This window comes from Ochotona curzoniae, unplaced genomic scaffold (genome assembly GCF_017591425.1).
Source record: "Ochotona curzoniae isolate NIBS_2020 unplaced genomic scaffold, NIBS_Ocur_1.0 contig_2688, whole genome shotgun sequence".
Taxonomy (NCBI): Eukaryota; Metazoa; Chordata; class Mammalia; order Lagomorpha; family Ochotonidae; genus Ochotona; species Ochotona curzoniae.
Genome location: NW_024465553.1, coordinates 23,409,727 through 23,428,844, shown reverse-complemented (window position 1 = coordinate 23,428,844; position 19,118 = coordinate 23,409,727). Strand labels below are relative to the sequence as shown.

Here is a 19,118-nt window from a genome sequence, read left to right as displayed (position 1 = left end):
GATTAAGGTACCATTTGGGCTGACCACGTCCCATATCAAAATGCCGGTGGAAGTTCTGGCAGCTTTGCTTCTGAGGTGCAGCTTCCTGCCACTACGTCCGGGGAAGCAGCAGGTGGTGGCTCAGGGATTGGGTTCCCGCTACCCCCATGGGAGACCTGGATGGAGTTCCAGGTGTCTTTGACCTGGCCCAGCGTGGACTGTTGCAGGCAGTTGTGGAGTAAGCCAGAGAAAGAAAGGTCTCAATCTCTTTGCCTCTTCTTCTCTCCCTCTCTCTTGCTCCTTCAAGTAGATGAAAATAAACATCTGAAAAAATACAGATGTGAGTCTTCTTTTGAATAAGAAATCTGCAACTTCTAAACTGAAGAGCAGACATTTCACTTATGTTCTTTTTCTTTAAAAGTATGAAAAATAATATAAGAATGAATGGGGAACTGGGTAATGGGGTGTATGAGGACTCTTTGAATTGACTTTGCAGTATTCTGTTACACCTAAAGTTGAGGAAATCTGTGAACATTTGTTTTTCATTCCTTTGAATTTTGGAGCTATTAAAATGCACCATTTCTCACAAATTGCTTAAAATAAGACAAGTATCAAGTTATCAGTGTGCTTTCTTGGTAACTTCTGAGTCCATAATCCAGTTGGGGATCAGTTTGAGAAGGTTGTTTTCTCCCAGAATCCTATTGTGCCCCTCTTGTTCCTCTCACATCTTTTGTGGTCGTAACAGGGGCAGGCACATTTTATCCTAGAGGTCTGCCATCGTTAGTAACCTGAAGTGAAAACAGTCATCAGTTCCAGCACTTGATTGTGGGGATAATATTAACCAAATCTTGCTGAATTTTGAGGACTGTGACTCTTCCTAACATTTTTCCTGATGTCATCTGCTTTGATTATATACAGAAGAGATCTCAGCCTGCAGTGACACCTTTGAAACTGGAAGTTTGCTGTTTTGTAGTTCCCCTTAGTTTTTTCTTCAGAAACATTTTATCACCTAGTAAGTTTGTCTTTCTCCCTTGCAGAATCCCAAGGACTGCAGCAAAGCCAAGAAGCTAGTATGTAATATCAACAAAGGCTGTGGCTATGGCTGTCAACTCCATCATGTGGTCTACTGCTTCATGATTGCATATGGCACCCAGCGAACACTCATCTTAGAGTCTCAAAATTGGCGCTATGCCACTGGCGGATGGGAGACTGTTTTCAGACCTGTAAGTGAGACATGCACAGACAGATCTGGTGTCTCCACTGGACACTGGTCAGGTAAGGAGCCTGTGTAACGTGTCAGATCTCTGTGTCGAACACTGCATGACCCAGCTATCAGATTTCTGGATATCATTCAATATATTGTTGTCATCTTTTTCTCTGGCTCCACGTGTGTCATACGTTATCCAAAGAAAAATCTGGAAGAAACATGTTTTATTTTAAAAGTGTTTTAGGATCTGTTTGATTTTTACCTGGATTTTGCAAAATCACTTGGTTTTTCAAAGTGGTAATGGTGATGTCACTGACCTTGCACTTTTCAGGCTCCTTACATGTTGTTGAACTCATGTGATCCTCAGAATTATCACACAGTAGTTTTCAAATTTTCACCTGCCTGAGAAGTGCCTGGTTAGACATCAAAATACCAGTTTTTCTCATTTGGAAGGTGACCCTCAGAATTTACGTTTCTGATAGAATTCTCAGTTCTAGAGACCATACTTTGAAAATCACCAAAGCCAACTACAAAGATAACTTTATCTTCATTATATAGTAGAAGATAATAAAGCTTTATTTGTGTATATGATTTTAATTTTGTGATGGATGATTATGTGGCATAAAATACTATTTCAAGCATCAGGAGATACGATCAATATGAAACTTCCCTTCTCTCCTAGAAAGTGTTAATAGAGGAACTAGAATTAGAATTTCTTACTGCTGGTGTGCTGCTCTTCCTTCTGATTGTTAGGCAGGACGTGGAGTTGGGCGGCATTGGTTAACATCCTGGCTATATTATTTTGAAATCTCAGGGAAGTTACTTAAGCCATAATTTCCTTATCACTAAAATTAGGAGCTTCTCATCCAGCTTTCTGCTGACATTCCAGAGAAAGTAGTGGACGATGGCTCAAGTACTTAGGCCTCTACCACCCACATAGGAGACCTTATAGAAGTTACTGGCTCCTAGCTTTAGCTTGGCCAGCCCCGGCTGTCGCAGACAGATGGGAAGAAAATTATTGGGTGGAAAATTCTCTCTTGGGCCCAGTGTGATAGCCTAGCTGATAAAGTCCTTGCCTTACATGTGCTGGGATCCCATATGGGTGCTGGTTCTAATTCTGGCAGCCCCGCTTCCCATACACCTACCTGCTTGTGGCATGGGAAAGCAGTCAAGGATGGTCCAAAGCCTTCGGATCCTGCACCCCTTGTGGGAGACCTGAAAGAGACTCCTGGCTCCTGGCTTTGGATTAGCTCAGCTGCAGCCATTGCAGCCACTTGAGGAGTGAACCATCAGACGGAAGATCTTCCTCTCTGTCTCTTCTCCTCTCTATGTATTTGACTTTCCAATAAAAATAAAATAAATCCTTAAAAAGATTCTGTCTACCTTTATTTCCATCTCTTTCTCCTTTTCACATAAATAAATAATTCTTTAGAAATATACTAATAATTCTGATGCTAACATAGCTAACTGGGCTGCCACCTGTGACACTGTATCCCATATGGGTGCTAACTCAAGCTCCAAGTGCTCCACTTCTGACCCAGCTGGGAAAGTAGTGAAGATGGCTTAACTTCTTGGGATCTACCACCCACATGGAAGATCCAAAAGAAGCTTCTGTTTAATAAGCTAGATATGCATTTCTATGTAGTATTTTTATAGCAATGTTTTCAGCCTTTGATGTTTGGATCAATAAGCTGGAGAAAGTCTTGGTTTATCTGCTTAGATAGTATGAGGAAGAAGAAAGGAGAATGTAGGGTCTCATTCACTTCTGGTGGTTTTATTATTCTGAACTTAGTTAACTTTAGTTTCTCAACCTGTTTAGCTCATAATACTCAGTTCCTACGTCCCTGTCTACATTTTTATAGCTTAATCACACGGGAAAATCAATCTGAACTAGGAAAGGTATTAAGATGACTTCCACATGTGGTTTATTTTCATTGTATGTGGTTGTTCTCAGAATATAAAACACAATGTGCTATTTGAATAAAGAATAAGCTTATAACCTGGAACAGCAGCAAAGGTACTCTTTTACTCAGAGGTGAAATTTTAACTTTTGTAAAAGATTTATGAATGTAAATATTATTTTTCCCTTAAAATTATAAAGTAAAATGGGGAAAGAAGAAAGAGATCCGGAGAGTAAAATTAATTTCTGCCAAGAGTTTGGCACTAGAAAATCTGTGTGCTTACCCAAGCTACCATTGCATCGTTAAATTCTGGACCAGCTGTAGTCTCTCTGCAGCTACCTTAAGCCTCCAGCAGTTCAAAGTCTTTTTTTCTATCCCACTACACCGAAGATAGTAATTTTGAAGCTGTCACTGTTGGGGAACAGGGTAATAGTGCAGAGAGGAGATTTGCTGAGTGAGTTGATACCATTTACACTTGAAAAGCTAATTATCTCTGCTCCGAGATTCTTACAGATTTCTCAGCTTTATACTTCTTTGAAAATCACTCCTTAGTCAGCCTCTATAAAATTTGTAATTCTATTCATGGTCAAAAAAGAAAAAAAAAAAAGAAAAAGGAAAGAAGGTCTTTGTTTCACGATCTTAAAATACTAGTTAGATTTTGTACATGTCTCAAAGGAACTGAAACTACTTTTAGCTATGACATTTTCCTTACTGTCAGTTTTTATGTTTAAGGTATAAAGATGTCAATGGCATGCAACTAATGGGAAAGAATTGGTAGGTGGAAGCCAGTCCACGGTGTGCAGTCTTACTCATAGGGAGCCTGCGTCCATGCACGTAGCTATAGCCGTTTCCCAATTCATCCTATGTGCGCTTCTTGCGTTTAGTGTTCAGTAAGCCTTGGAGCAGTGAGTCAGAGGTTTGCAAACTTCTGGATACACATGCTGTGTTTCCCAGAGTGTCCATTTTTATTGGATAAGCTACACGATTTCCAAACAATAGGAAAAACATGTAATGTCATAAAAGAAAAACTTGATGAGGCATCAAACTTTAGTCCATTGATGTAGGCTAAACTTCATATTCTACATAGTATGAATTTATCCTCCTATGCTTCTAAGAGCATTTTGGTGGAAAACTTTAAGAAATGCCATTTTATTCCTAAGTGTTTTAATCAGTTATCTCAGCTTGAAGGTGAGATTTCGTATGACATCAAGAACAATGTCTTCTGGATTATTCACACAGTGAACATGATCAGAACACATTAAATATAATAAAAGAAACAAAACCTTAGGCCTGACCTAGTATCTAGTGGCAAAATCCTCACCTTGCACATGCTGGTTCATGTCTCAACTGCTCTAGTTCCCATCCAGCTCCCTGCTTGTGGCATGAGAAAGCAGTCAAGGACAGCCCAAAGGCTTGGGACTCTGCACCCATGTAGGAGACCTGGAGTAGGTTCCTGGCTGCTGGCTTCAGATCAGCTTAGCTCTGGCCATTGTTGCCACTTGAGGAGTGAATCAGCGGCTGGATCTTTCTCTCTGTATCTCCTTCTCTCTGTAAATCTGACTTTCCAATAAAAAAGAAAAGAAATCTTTAAAAAAAACTTGCTTACCCACATCCCTTTCCAAATCTCAAAACATTAATCCTTCAGGCTACATATAAAGCATATTAAACTGTAGATTTTATTTTAAAAAAATCAGTTGCCAAGAATTAACTGGTTTTTAGCAATATATTCTGGCTTTTTTAGAGAAAGTTCAGGCAGAATGAGTTCAGAGATAAAAAGAGATGTGATTTAGGAAGAAGTAGTATATAATTAGCATCAAAGTCGCTGTGAAGTAGAAACAATTAAATTGGAACAGTTTGGGGAATGAAAAAAACTAACATTTATGTAGAATCTATGCAAGATTCCTAGAGCTAGAAATAGAATCCAGGTGCTCTTATTTCTTGCAGCGTGTCTAGGTCACATAACCTTGATGATTGTTAGAATTATCAGTGCTGGGGGAAATACTGATGTAACTTTAATATAGGTGTATTTCCTAAAGATTTCATTTAAATTAAATTACTGTGGCCAGCACGAAGAATAATTGGCTAATCATCTACCTGCAAATGCCAGCATCCCAGATGGGTGCTGGTTGATGTCTTGGATGCTCCGCTTCCAATCCAGCTTCCTGCTTTTGAGCTGGGAAAACATAACAGGGTGGCCCAAAGCCTTGGGATCCTGCATCCGCGTGGGAGACCCCAAAGTAGCTCCTGGCTCCTGTCTTCAGATCAGCTCAATTCTTGCCATTTTGTGACTGTTTGGGGAATGAACCATTAGATGGATGATTTATTTCTCTCTGCCTCTTTTTCTCAATCTACCTTTCAAATAAAAAAATTGATTACTAAATGCAAATCATTTTTAAATTCTTAATAGAACCAAAGGATTCTCAAAATAAAGCCTTTCAAACAGAATATTTTTTTGATTCTTATTTTCCATTATACAGTTCTGTAGGCATAGGACTTCCCCCTTCCCTGCCTCTCCTCCCTCCTTTATTTCCTCTACCTGTTGTCCCCTATATTTTATGATACAGTACTTCAGCTGTGGTCTCCACTCCATCTTTCTGCTCTTCACATGAGTCATGACATTATAGGTAAAGCAATAGTAGAGAGTCTAGTTTCTTGTCACGGAATATTTAACAATTTTATTGGGGGCCTTATTTATTCAGGAGTAAATATGCATATTACTGTTTTTTTTAATTTCCTTGTACTCTAGTCTACATTGAACTGTTCATGTCATGAGATTACAAATGCATACTTATTTTACATATATATCTTTTTGTTTTGCATTTTGAATGAAAGTTGTCTTAAATCAGAGAAAGCTTATAATATTCTTTTTGGATTGACTTCTTTCACTGAGCATAGTGGTTTCCAGTTGGGACCACCTTGTTGCAAATGGTAGAATTTCATTCATTTTAATGGGTGGATAGTATTGCATAGAGTAGATGTACCGCAGTTTCTTTATCCAATCCTATTTCAAAGGATATCTAGGTTGTTTCCATGTTTTTGCTATTGTGGTTTGTGCTGCTTTGAGTATAGGGGTGCAAATAGATGTTACTTCTTTTGGATATATTCCCGGGGTGATTGCTAGGTCATGCAGTAGGTGAATTTCAGTTGTCTGTGTACTCTCCATACCGACTTGAATAGTGTCTGCACAAGTCTACAGTCCCGCCAGCAATGGATCAGGGCACTTTCCTCCCATTTCACCTATAGCAGATGTTATTAGAAGGTTTTGTATATAGGCAGCTTTCTCTGGAATTAAGTAGGAAACCTACTTAAGAGGGTTTTTTTTTATTATTGTTATTATTTCCTTTATTACCAGGGAGCCTGAGAATTTTTTTCACGTTTGTTAACCGTTTGATTTGTTCCTTTGGGAGATGTCTGCTTGTTGCCTTTGGCCATTTCTTAGCTAGTTTGTCTATTTTGCTGTTGTGTTATTTGAGCTCTTTTAATACCTTGATTATTAGACCCCTGGCTGCTGTGTAGTGTGCAAAGATTTTCACCCATTCTGTTGGTTGCCTCTTTGCTTTGTTGACTGTTTCCTTTTCTATACAGAAGTTTCTTAGTTTGATGTAGTCCCATTTGTTTATTTTGACTGTCTTCATAGTATTTTTTATACTTGACTGTGCTTTTGGTGACTTTTCTGGGATATCTTTCCCAATTCCTATATCTTGGAGAGTGTTTCCTATGTTTTCTTCTAATAATTTGATGGTTTCTGGGTATAGATTTAGATCCTTTATCCATTTATATTTGTTCTTTGTATATGGTAAAAGATTGGAAGTGGGGGGGGGGGGTCTTGTTTCTTGACTTCTGCTTTCAGCTAGGCAGTTGTCCCAACATTTGTTGAAGAGACCAACCTCTTTCCCTGGGTTATTTTCCATTTTCTTGTCAAAAAGAGTTGACTGTCTGTGTGTGTTCTCCTCTGAGGTTTCTCTTGTATTCCATTGATCTTCTATTTCTGTACTGGCACCAGACTGTTTTGATTACCACTGCCCTGTAATATGCCTTAAGACTTGGAATTGTGATTCCTCTGGCTTGAGAATCTTTTTTTCTGAGATAAGCTAGTAGTCTCCTGGTGCCTCATCTCCCCCTTTCCTGCCTGCCTGCCTTTTGTCCTCTTTCCTTCCTTATTTCATCTTGCCTTCCCTCTTTTTAGCCTTTCCTCCTTCTCTCCATGCATCTTTCATTTTTAAATATTTGAATTTTAGTGTTTTCTTCATAAATACCTATGTGAGTCTTTGAAGCTAAGTCACATTTGACTTTCAATTCAAGCATCAAAGTGTATGAAAGCAAAAGTACATTTCTTCAGTAGCATTTGATAACAGTTTATTTGTTTAAAAGCTTGTAGATCTTATTAAAGTTTAGAGTGATTCTGCAGTCAAGATCATTGTTGATATGCTAACAAAAGTTGAGAATGGCTCCTTTCCTTTTAGGTAATTTGATGCACTAGGCTTTGGATATGATGTAAATTTGTAATTTTCTTATCTCTCTTCTCAGATTTATATGCTCTTTAAGCTAACTCCATATAATAGGAACTAAGATCTGTCCAAGATCTTTAGTGGTGTTTTACTATCTTCTTTCCTCTTCCAAAAGGGTATAACTCAATAGGAAAATTCTACAGAGTTTAATAGATATGATATTCTTAACAAATCAATAGATAGATTTTTAACATTAGAATAACATGGCTTCCCCTCAGATGTTTTCCTGGCCTTTAGTAGCAGATGAGAGTGGACTGCAGATCGTAAGCATCCATCGATGGCACAGGGGTCGGGCTTCTCTCACCAGTTTTGCTTTCCAAAACACGTGGAATAAAAGTATTCTTGGCAGCATTGAAAAGAAGTTAAGAGTTCTACCTTGTCCTAAAATGCTGCTTCTTTTTTTTTTTTCCATCAGTTTAATATATTAACATAAGCAGCCATTAAACTCAATGCAAGTTGTTTTCCCTGGAAGCAAGAAATTGCAAATAATAATACTGTGAGTCAAAATGATTTCATCAAAATATGTAAAATCACAATTAGAATTATCACAAGTTTTTGTTCAAAAAATTTGTCTACTTTTATTTTTTAAAGCATGCTTCAGAAGCTACCATGAAAGCACACATAACAGAAACATATATTTATAGTATTATTTAATCATAAAGTTTATTTTTTTTTGATAGGTAAAACTATTTTTTTATTGTTAGTAACATTGTATTATGTGAAACAGTTACAAGTCCCAGGAAGTGATGTCTTATCGGAGATTTTTCTCAACTTGGAAACCCTATTCCAGGCTATTCTGCCTTGACCATTCTGAACTGTGTAATTTTGTCTTCAGAATTCCCTTTTCTGACTTTTTTCTCAAGTCAGAGTGACTTTTTTTTTTAAAAATTGGGACCCATATTTTTATTTTTCAAACCTCTTAAGTATGAACCTCAGCGTTGATCGAATGAAGAATAAGAAGAACAAGAGTAATTTTTCTGTTGGATGAATGCTCCGAGAAGGGCTAGCAATTGAAGAGCAGCTTAGAAATTCTAGTTAGATATGGAGGATTACTCATGACTATCAGTTAAATAAAAACAACTATAAATGCAAAATATCGTGAACTGGCACCCAGAATGCTCCCATCTCTGAAGCTGCTGCTTTTTTTTTTCTTTTAACCAAAACTTACTCATTCATGGTAAATGTTAAACTTCTGAAGTGCTTTCTATTGAGTCAAATAAAGAGATAGTTCTGATTGACCATTTCCAGGAATGTGTCACCCTGCTTCTGCTAGCGTCTGTCTTCTGTTACCTGAAATAAAGACAGAGTGGTTCTTTTAAATGGGGCCAACACAGAGATGGCTTCTCCAGAGGTACTTGCGTGAAGCTAAACAGATTGTTTCAAAGAACTGTGGTGCCAGAAGAGATCTGTAAGTGCAGAAAATGGCATATGAGCCTGCATAAGGCAAAGAAAATGATCTTATAAAACAAAATTATTCTTTAAAAATGTATATATTTGTATTGGAAGGGAAAACAGAGAGAAAGATCTTCTATCCACTGGCTCACTATCCAAATGAGCACAATGGCTGGAGTGAACTGATCTGAAGCTTGGAGTCTAGAGCATGTTCTGGGTCTCCCACTTGGGTGCAGGGTCCCAAGGCTTTGGGCCATCTTCCCATTGCTCTCCCACAAACAGGGAGCTGGATGGGACATGGAGCAGCTAGTGCACAAAGCAGTGGCAGCATGGGGTGTTGGCATTTGCAGGAGGAAGATTAGCTAATAGAGCCACTGTGCCGTACTCCAGTAGAACATAATTAGCAAGAGAAATATCATTGTCCATTCAGTTTACTGTAACAAACCCCGTAAGTTAGACGACTTACAAACAATAGACAATTATTTCTCACAGTTCCTGAGGCTGTATCATCTAAGATCAAGGCACAGTGTCTGTGAGGTAGTCTTGTGAGGGCCTACTCCCTGATTGGCAAGCTCTGCTTAGTACAGGATAGGAACTAGTAGAATACCCACAAAGCTGTCAGTCCCAACCACAGATCACGTTCTGCCATTGACCTTGTTTGGTGATCAAGCTGGTATGTGGATTGCCATCTTACTCCTTGCAGTTTCTCAGTTGGTATCAAACACACAAGAGATAACAGAAAGATCAGTGATCAGCCTTTAAAACTCTAGTGATATCCTCTTGTAACAGAATCTAGCTTGGGGTCTGGCCCGCCATAAGCAGCAGTGTTCATGTGGAACATAATAACTTTGTTTTGTGCATAGTGCATTCATATTTGTGATTTAACAATATGTGAAATGGTACTCATTTATCTTTTTTCAAGTGAATCCATTCTGGGGCTGCTGTCCACCTCCCTGCTAATCCACCTGGGAAACCAGTGAAAGTGCTCAGGCCCCTGCCACCTGTGTGGGAGACTTGATGGAGTGTCCTGGGTCCAGGCCCAGCCCTTGTGCAGATGGGACATTCTTTGTCTCTTTCTTAAGCCTTCTTCATTTGTTCTCTCTCCTTCATTTTCTTTGTCACTCTGCTTATAAATATTTTGTGTTAAAATGAATCCATTTAAAAAAATGTAAATAGTAGGTTCGTTCATTTCACCACTCGTTGTTGGAAACTTAATATTCAGGATTTTTCTAGGTTTTCTAGGCTTTTCTTCAGAATACCTTGGAGCAGTTACATAGTTCTATACACTTTCCCTAGAATTTGAGCACCCAGTGTTACAACTGCACTGATCTGGACTGCTCTGAAAGTTTAACACAGTCTTGAAGGAAGAGTCTTTTTGGATTTCCACTCAAGAAAATTCTCAGAAAGATTTAGCGGCTTCTCATACTGTCTTCTCAGAAATGTTTATAAAATATTTAATAACTTAATTCTCATTCCTCCTCCCAAATTCCTTTCTCTTCTACTGGAAAAAGCACCCCCACCACCTAACAAGAGTGAGAAGGAGATAAAGAGAGGAAGATGTTCCATGAACTGATTCACTCCCCAAAGGCACCACACGGCCAGAGCCTAGCTGATCTGAAGGCAGGAGGCAGGAGTTTTTTCCAGGTCTCCCACATGGGTGCAGGGTCCCAAGGCTTTGGGCCATCCTCTGCTGCTTTCTCAGGTTACAGGCAGGGAGATGGATGGGAAGTGGAGCAGCCAGGATACAAACCAGCACCCATATGGGGTCCTGGTGCATGCAAGGTGAGAATTTAGCCACTGAGCCATCATGTATGTATTTGAAAGACAAAGTTACAAGCAGGAGGATGTAGAGGGAGAGAGAAAGATCAGTTTTCTATCCACTGATTCACTCCTCAGCTGGCCACAATGGCCGGAGACGGGCCAGGCTGAAGCCAGTTCTTCATCGAGTCTCCCTTATGGGTGAAGGAGCCATCCTCGGCTGCTTTCCAAGTGCGGAAGTGGATTAGCCAGGACTGAACTGGCACACATACAGGATGGCACCACTGCAGGTGGTGTTTTTACCGGGTACATTGTAGCACTAGCCCCTATGTGAGATTTTTTAATTGAAAATCTTGAGTAGTAGTTACTTGGCAAAGAATAGCTATGTCGTCACAGTATACTCTGCCAAGTATAGTGTTTTGTACATAGTGTTCAATAAATATTTGAACAAGGGAATGAATAAATAAATAACAAAAATAAGCTGAGTCCTGTGTCTTGAAAGTGTAAGTGTGGCTTCCATTTTCTGAAAGCTGTTAATAGGACTAGCTGTAAGGAAGATAAGGCCTTTGTGCAACAAGAAGGGTTAGTACTGCTTCATGTAAGTAAAGTTTGAAATTAGTAACCCTAAACATGTAGAAGAACATTGCTAGGAAGAAATCATCAAAAGAAGGCAGTAATACTAATTTTGTTTTTGCTTAATGGAAAACAGAATTTATATCCATAGATGAGTGAGTAGGGTCTTTTTTTCTTCCTGTCTTTGGTTTTCAACAGTAAGAGAACTACTTTTACCCCTTTTTATCATTATTTTCTCTTTCATACATAAACTTTTCTCAAGATTATGTCCCCATCAGGGGAAGCACCCCAGTTTTTCTTGATTTACGGGAGACTGTTAAAGCTTAAATTAAGACACAGTTCACTCTTGTCACACTGTTACAGGTTCATATCCGATAAAAGTACCCAATTTTTTTTTAAAGATTTATTTGTTTTTATTGGAAAGTCAGATATACAGAGAGAAGGAGAGACAGAGAGGAACATCTTTCATCTGATGATTAACTCCCTAGGCAGCAGCCACAGCTGGAGCTGAGCCAATTCCAAACCAGGAGCCAAGAGCCTCTTCCAGATCTCTCACGCAGGTGACCTTAGCCACTGGCTTTGTCTATTGGCAATGTGACTGTTCCTTGATTAGACACTTTGGGAGCTGGGTACTTCACTCACTTGTGACATGAGGTGTTAGCTACAGAAATTCACAACAAACATTTTTGGAAAAGACTATAGACTTAAGGCACTGATCAACATGAATGGGAACTTCAGCTCTGTCACTTGGACAAGTCACTTAGCTTCTTCTAAAAGTGACCACTGAAGTGCCTGTAGAGTGGCTGTGAAGATGCAGACACCCAGAGTTCTTACTGAATAGTAGATGTGTGGCGAATCCAGGGTGTTGGTAACGATGCGCTTTACTTTTCTGCCAGGTGAGGTAAAGGACAAAAATGTTCAAGTGGTCGAGCTCCCAATTGTAGACAGTCTGCACCCTCGGCCTCCATATTTACCCTTGGCTGTCCCAGAAGACCTTGCAGACCGACTCCTCCGACTCCATGGTGATCCCGCTGTGTGGTGGGTGTCGCAGTTTGTCAAATACTTGATCCGCCCGCAGCCTTGGTTGGAAAAGGAAATAGAAGAAGCTACCAAGAAGCTTGGCTTCAAGCATCCAGTCATTGGGTAAGAATCTGATTTATCTTACAGAGTGATAGATGGTAACAGGCTTCTGTACCTTCACAATGCATTGTGAAGTTTACAATATATAATTTTACTATATAGCCTAACCCCCCAGAGAATAGACGTTCCAGACTCCCACCTAAAGTGCAGGATTGTTCCTTCCTGGCTCACACAGAACTGCTGAGAACACTGCTTCATAGTGCTCCACTGCTGCCTCTGGGTTTTTCCTGTCATCACAGGTTTCCTTTGTTTGTTTTTATTTTCACTGCACATCTTCAGATACACAGAATTTTTTCGTAAAATTCTTCTTTGTGCCCCACTTGATGTCTGTAGAACAATTCTGATTTCACTAGAGCAGCAGAGATGAAGAAGGCCGTAGGAAAGGTGATAGGATAGCACAGATAGCATCCACATCTGGACTATATTCACAACTGGAATGTGAAGGACAGTACCATGAAGATGGCAGGATTACACCAGTGAAATCAATTCTTGCTCCACATTTATTTTAAAAAGACTTGCTCATGTGCTAGACCTCATAATTGGTAAGATGGAATAAAAATCATGAAAGTCTTTTAATTGAAGAAATAAACTATAACTTGTTATTTTCTTTAAAGTTCCTTTGACAGCACCAAAATGAGAGGAGAATGCTATAAAACTAAGTGTTTCTTCAGTGCAAGACAATAAAAGTCTGACCCTATTTTATACAGTTAGGGCTTTGCTGAAGGGACAGGTGAGTCCTACATTAACCTGCTTTGACAGAGCGAAAAGCAACAAACCCTCTCAGGTTTGCATGTCTTAATGGTGCTATAAGAAAAATCCTTCCAGATCTGTGCTGTCCTTAGACATAAGTTGTACAAGCAGGCAATTACAGTGACTGGGTTTACATAGCAGGATAAAGTGAGGAAAGGAAAAAAAACTTGGCATCAGAGTTACAGACAGTAGCTTTAGCATTTTGGAGTAACATCAGTGAATCCTGGTATCATTTTGACCTCAAAAAACCTTAAAACTTATATGCTTTAATTTTTTCTGGACAGTTTATTGCTGTTTTGCTTCCTAGTACAAAATGAAATTCTAGAACCTCCCATTTATTCCCAATATACCAATTACTTAACTTTCTGTTAAGAAAGTATTCTTAAAAACTATTTTCTAATTCCTCTTGTACCGATTAACATGAAAATATATTAGAGTATGTATTTTGTTTTAAATCTTTAATACAGTATTTATAAAGTGAAAGGAAAAGCAAAATTGGTTTCTTTGGCCATAACGTCATCAGAGCAGGGGGTTAGACTGGTTGCCTGGAGAGCAGCCAGGTGGTTCAGGGTGTTTCAGCAGAATCTGGATTTCTGTTGCAGAGTCCACGTCAGACGAACAGACAAGGTGGGAACAGAAGCGGCCTTCCACACCATTGAGGAGTACATGGTGCATGTTGAAGAACATTTTCAGCTGCTCGCACGCAGGATGCAAGTGGACAAAAAACGAGTGTATTTGGCCACAGATGACCCTTCCTTACTGAAGGAAGCAAAAACAAAGTAAGTTAAAACAACTAGTAATTCTGGAATGGGGTTCTCTCTTCAGTGTAGAATCATAAATTCTCTTCACTTGTGATTGTTGTTATGATAATCTAAAAATAGTTATCAGCAGTGGTTGGGATTTTTGAAATTCAAATGAATTCATATTTGTATAGCTAGTAGTTTAATCAAAGCATATATTGTTAGCTGTAACTGGCAGTGCTTTACAGTAAGAAATCCAAAACCAGTTATGCCACTGACTTCAGCTTATCACATGTGATCCTTATTCCCGTCATTAAAAGTATCGCCCTATTTCTTGGCACCAAAATCTGCTAATCTGCTGGAGCTACTATAACATGCCACACACTAAGGCTAGTTGGCTTGAATGACAGACATTTTCTTTGACATCTCTGGATGTTGGAAAGTTCAAAATCAAGGAACTGGCAGGATAGATTTAATTCTGAGCTCCTTTCTCTTAGCCTGTAGGCACCACCATCTTCCTGTGTGTTCCGAATATAGTCATACAGGGGCTTGGGATTCCACATGCGAGTTGTGGAGGGATACATTCGGTCTGTATCATGGACAAGCTGTATAGAACTGTGCTTGCCCTTTAAGATCTAACTATCTTCACTAGCTATCATGCACAACTGGACACATGTAAGGATGAAGTGTTTTGGTCTTATAAAAATGTCTGGTTATACTAAAGAAAGGTATAGTGATCTCAGGAATAAAGACTGCTGGTAGGTGTTGTCCAGTGCCTCTGTTTTGAGGGTGTGTCTGTATGCTAAACTCTGTGCTATTGCTAGGAATTCCCTGATAAGCAGGATCCTCCCCGCTTTCTGGAATCCCCAGGGTAGTAAAGGAACAGGCAGTTGCACAATATGAGTCATACTGTTATTAGTTAACATAGGATTATTCTAGTTGAGGCACAAATTACACACACACAATTTTATAAGCACTCTTCCAGTTTAATGTATAGGCCTATTAGAGAAAAACAAAATAAAAATAGTTCATCGTGTTCCTTTGTTTTAAAACACTAGACTGAGCCTGGGAGTGGCCTTTATTTACAGTCGGTAACTGAAGGATATATTGACAGTATATGGAAGCATGTGGCAAAATAGAAAACAGTGCTGTGTCAGCTCTGTTCTGGTGTCGTCTCCTCAGGATTGTCCCTGAGCCCACTGCTGTGCTGTGTCCTTCATGCTTTCGTCCATCATAAAAGAGCTCTTGCTTCTGCTGGCTTTGCTAAATTGTGAGGCCTTTGCACACAATGCTTAACTCTAGGAAGCACCTAGTAAAAACTGACTTGTGTTTAGTTCAGTCTCATAAGTTTGAAAACGTTTTAACGTTTTATTAGCATTTAATCAGTAAGCTGTTCAGCTATTTGATAAATATTTCTTAGTCCATTGTTCTGTCACAAATATGCAGATATTATTCCAATTCATTGAATAGCAATTTAAATTGCATTTGTGCCTCCTACAAATCCAAATTTATTTGCCTTTTTAAGGTTCTCTGTTTCCCCTAGCACTTAACCACAGACACAAGGACACACACATGACCAAGAAATTCACCAGCCAAGTATAAGAATGAGTTAACATAGGAGTTAGGAATTAATTAAATGAACTTTTGAGAACAAAGCACAAAAAGTTTTTCACAAGCACTCTTGCAGGCACGTTCTTTTCATCAAGGTATGGAACGGTTTGTAAATATCAATTACATCCATTTGGTCAATAGTGTGTATCAGCTTTTTTTTTCCTTGTCAATTTTTCTCTAATTTTCATTGATGACAGTGGAGTATTGATGTTCCCCAGTGTAATTGATTTGAAACATATTTCCGTTTAAATGCACTAATATTCACTTTAAATGGCTGGATGCCATCCATATGTGTGTGTGCTGTGTGCATATACATTTACTATGGTCACAGCCTACTGTTCAATCAATACCTTTATCATTATGTGATGTCCTTCTTAGTCTCTTGTAATAGTTTTTTCCTCATTCTGTTTTGTCAGCTCTTAGACTGGCTGCTCCTGTTTGTTTTTGGTTTCTACCTGTGTGGAATATCTTTTTCCAACCTTTCCCTTTCAGTCTGTGTAATTCTTGTAGGCAGCATATGGATAGGTGATATTTTTAATCCGTGCAGCCAGTCTGTGTTCAGTTAGTGTTTGTTCTATTTATATTCAAGGTAATTGTGGTAAATAATAGCACAGTCCTGCCATTTTTCATAAATATTTATTTAGATATCCTTTGCATTTTTGCTAGAAAGTTTCCTGCCTTCACATCCTTTCATAATGTTGATTATGTTTCTTTATTACTGTATGCACCACATCCTTAAATATCATTTGTAAGGTTGGCTAACTGGTGACAAATTCTTCGAATTTCTGTTTTATCTTGGAAGATTGCCAGAATCATCCTCACTGGTAAGGTAATATTTGGGCTGAGATCTGATGAAGTAAGGAATGAAATCAGGGAGATACCTGGAAGAATACAATAGGATAAACATAGCTGATATTTACTGAGCATTTACCACATGCCTGATGCTCTTCAAAATATATCACTTGATATAACAATTTTTATAAAGTTATATTAAGTAGGTACAATGATTCCATTTATTTCATGTAACTTACCAAGGTTTATAGCTCAACCATATAAAAAGATGTACTTCATGCACTAGAAAATGTTCCATTCTACATTGCAGTAACAGTTACATCTCTGATTCAAGGTAGAATTATTTGAACATACTTAGACTTTCTAAAGATATCCTGGTTTAATATTTTAACCACATAGCCTATCTCAAGCAAGACTGCCAACATGTTCCTTTGAAGCAATCTATAGCATATTTTTTTGTACATATATTAGAATGTCTTTTTATTGCCACTTTTGGCTAAGAATAAATGATTCTGTAAGAATGGTAATTAGGGGAGACTATTATTTCTCACAAATTTTTAAATTATGTGTCATAACATTTTGTATTATTAACTTGTCACATCAATTAGGAAGACATTTCCAAAATCTAACCCAAATCTGAAAGATCACAAATTGTATGTTAAAAGTGTAAATGAAAGTTTATTGTGATATTTTTATCCTAAGTGTGAGGTCAGTGAGCATGACTAATCTCTTGAGAGGTCAGTCCTTACAAAGAGACGAAGGAACCTTCAGTTCTCAACTCTTCGTGAGGTGAGGAAGGACACTTTGGTGTATTCATGTGTGTTTTATATGATTTTCTCTAGCAAGACTTCACATACAGTAAATTTCAGGAAGGTTTCTGCCGCACCGATGGATGCAAAAGTGCCTTGTCAGGTGTTCTATGAATGCTGTAATTAAAGCGCTCCTTCATAGTAGAAAGAAAAGTGGGGTTTTTTGTTTTTGTTTTTGTTTTAAATCAAGAAACCAGTCTGTCTTCTGATAGGATATGACCATCTCAGTGATGATGTGTAAATTTAATTCTTTTTTCAGGTACCCCAATTATGAATTTATTAGTGATAACTCTATCTCTTGGTCAGCTGGATTGCACAATCGCTACACAGAGAATTCACTTCGAGGTGTGATTCTGGATATACATTTTCTCTCCCAGGCAGACTTCCTAGTGTGTACCTTTTCATCCCAGGTAAGTGGCAGCAGGACATTTTTATTTATTTGTTTAAAATCCTATCTTTCCTTTAAATTAAAAATAAAGAGAGCTGGAGAGTATTTCCAGTTGCTGGTCCACTTCCTTAACACCTGCAGAGAGAACCAAGAGCCGGAAGGCATCACTGTTACTTCCTGCCGCAGTCTGCATTAGCAGCAAGCTAGAGTCAGGAAGCAGAGCTGGGTGTCACTTTGGGACATGAGCATCTTAGCTCTCAAGCTGAGCACATTCCACACAGCATCTCCTTTAAATAGTTTTTATTTATTTTAAAGATGGAGTAACAGAGAAAACTGCACTTATTCACTCCCCAAATGGCTACAGCAGCCAGGACTGGAATAGACCAAAACCAGGAGTCAGGAACTCCACCCCAGTCTCCTTATGTGTGTGGTAGAAACTCATATTTTTTTTGCCAACATCCTGTGCTTCTCAGAGGAAGTGAAGTATTGGTAGGGAACTGGGTGGGAAGTGGAGTAAACAGGACTCAACCTGGCACTGCCTGATAGGATACCAGGATACCACAGTGTCCTTAACCCCTTGTGCTGCATTGGCCCCCAGCTTCCCCCTGCCACCCACACTTCCAAAAAAGCAATACATTTTGGTCATATCAGGGTCACGAAAAATTGTGTGTGTTTGTGTGTGTTAGAGATCATGCCTATGGCACAATTTTCCTTTAATTAACAGTTACCCCTTTTGTGAAAGAACTAAAAGATTCTTTGAAGTAACTAATTGTTCATTGAATGTTTACTTGCTTGCAACCAACAACTGAATACATCTCCCCTGAAACCAATGATCAGAGTTGCATACAAAGTACTTGATTTGTTCACAGCATTTAGCAGGAACCACAAGTAATCAAGCTTACTTAATACCTTCTTATTTTGCATACAGTCAATATGTAATGAGAATCCATCTATTTCTACACATTATTGCACTGCTGCTGTGAGGTTTAAATGCCTAGCATTTTGCCTCACTTGGTTGCTTTATGGAAAAGAAGTAGGTGTCATTTCTTTTCAAATTTCTGCCGAGCAAGAAAGTGTATGTTACATTTAAGCAGTCTAGTATCACAGTCACTTTTTGAGTTTAATTGCTGCAAATAATTAAGGGTTACAGGTTTGGTCTGAGTGTTTTTATGAGTAGTCTAATCAGCCTTATTTGCCCTGTGGAGTATCAGCATAGCAATATGTACTCGAAGCTTTATTGTGCTAATTTCTGTCTATATTGTTGAGCAGTTCATTCGACCAGTTATAAATGAGGTAGGTGTACAGGGGGTTTCAAAGGATATTGTAGTTCTTCGCATCAGCACTGTGGCATATTAGTGGCATACTTCCACCTGTGATGCTGGCATCCCCTGGATGCTCCGCTTCTGATCCAGCTCCCTGCTGATACTCTTGGGAAAGCAACAGAAGATGGCCTAAGTGCTTGGACCCCTATTCCCATGTGGGAGACTCAGATCAAACTCCTGACTTTGCCTTGGCCCACTGTGGCCATTTGGGAAATGAATGAATCGGTGAATAGATTCCTTCCTCTCTC

General features: G+C 38.9%; 1 protein-coding gene across 2 annotated transcripts in view; it reads left to right on the top strand.

Annotated features, from left to right (window-relative positions):
- FUT8 (fucosyltransferase 8) overlaps positions 1 to 19,118 on the top strand; it is a 131,726-nt gene that overhangs the window by 103,803 nt on the left and 8,805 nt on the right. For both annotated transcript variants that reach the window (XM_040975437.1, XM_040975438.1), the window contains 4 exons: positions 1,017 to 1,254; positions 12,215 to 12,461; positions 13,811 to 13,987; positions 17,420 to 17,570. In XM_040975437.1, the coding sequence (XP_040831371.1) occupies positions 1,017 to 1,254; positions 12,215 to 12,461; positions 13,811 to 13,987; positions 17,420 to 17,570 (813 nt within the window). The remainder of the gene's footprint in view (positions 1 to 1,016; positions 1,255 to 12,214; positions 12,462 to 13,810; positions 13,988 to 17,419; positions 17,571 to 19,118) is intronic.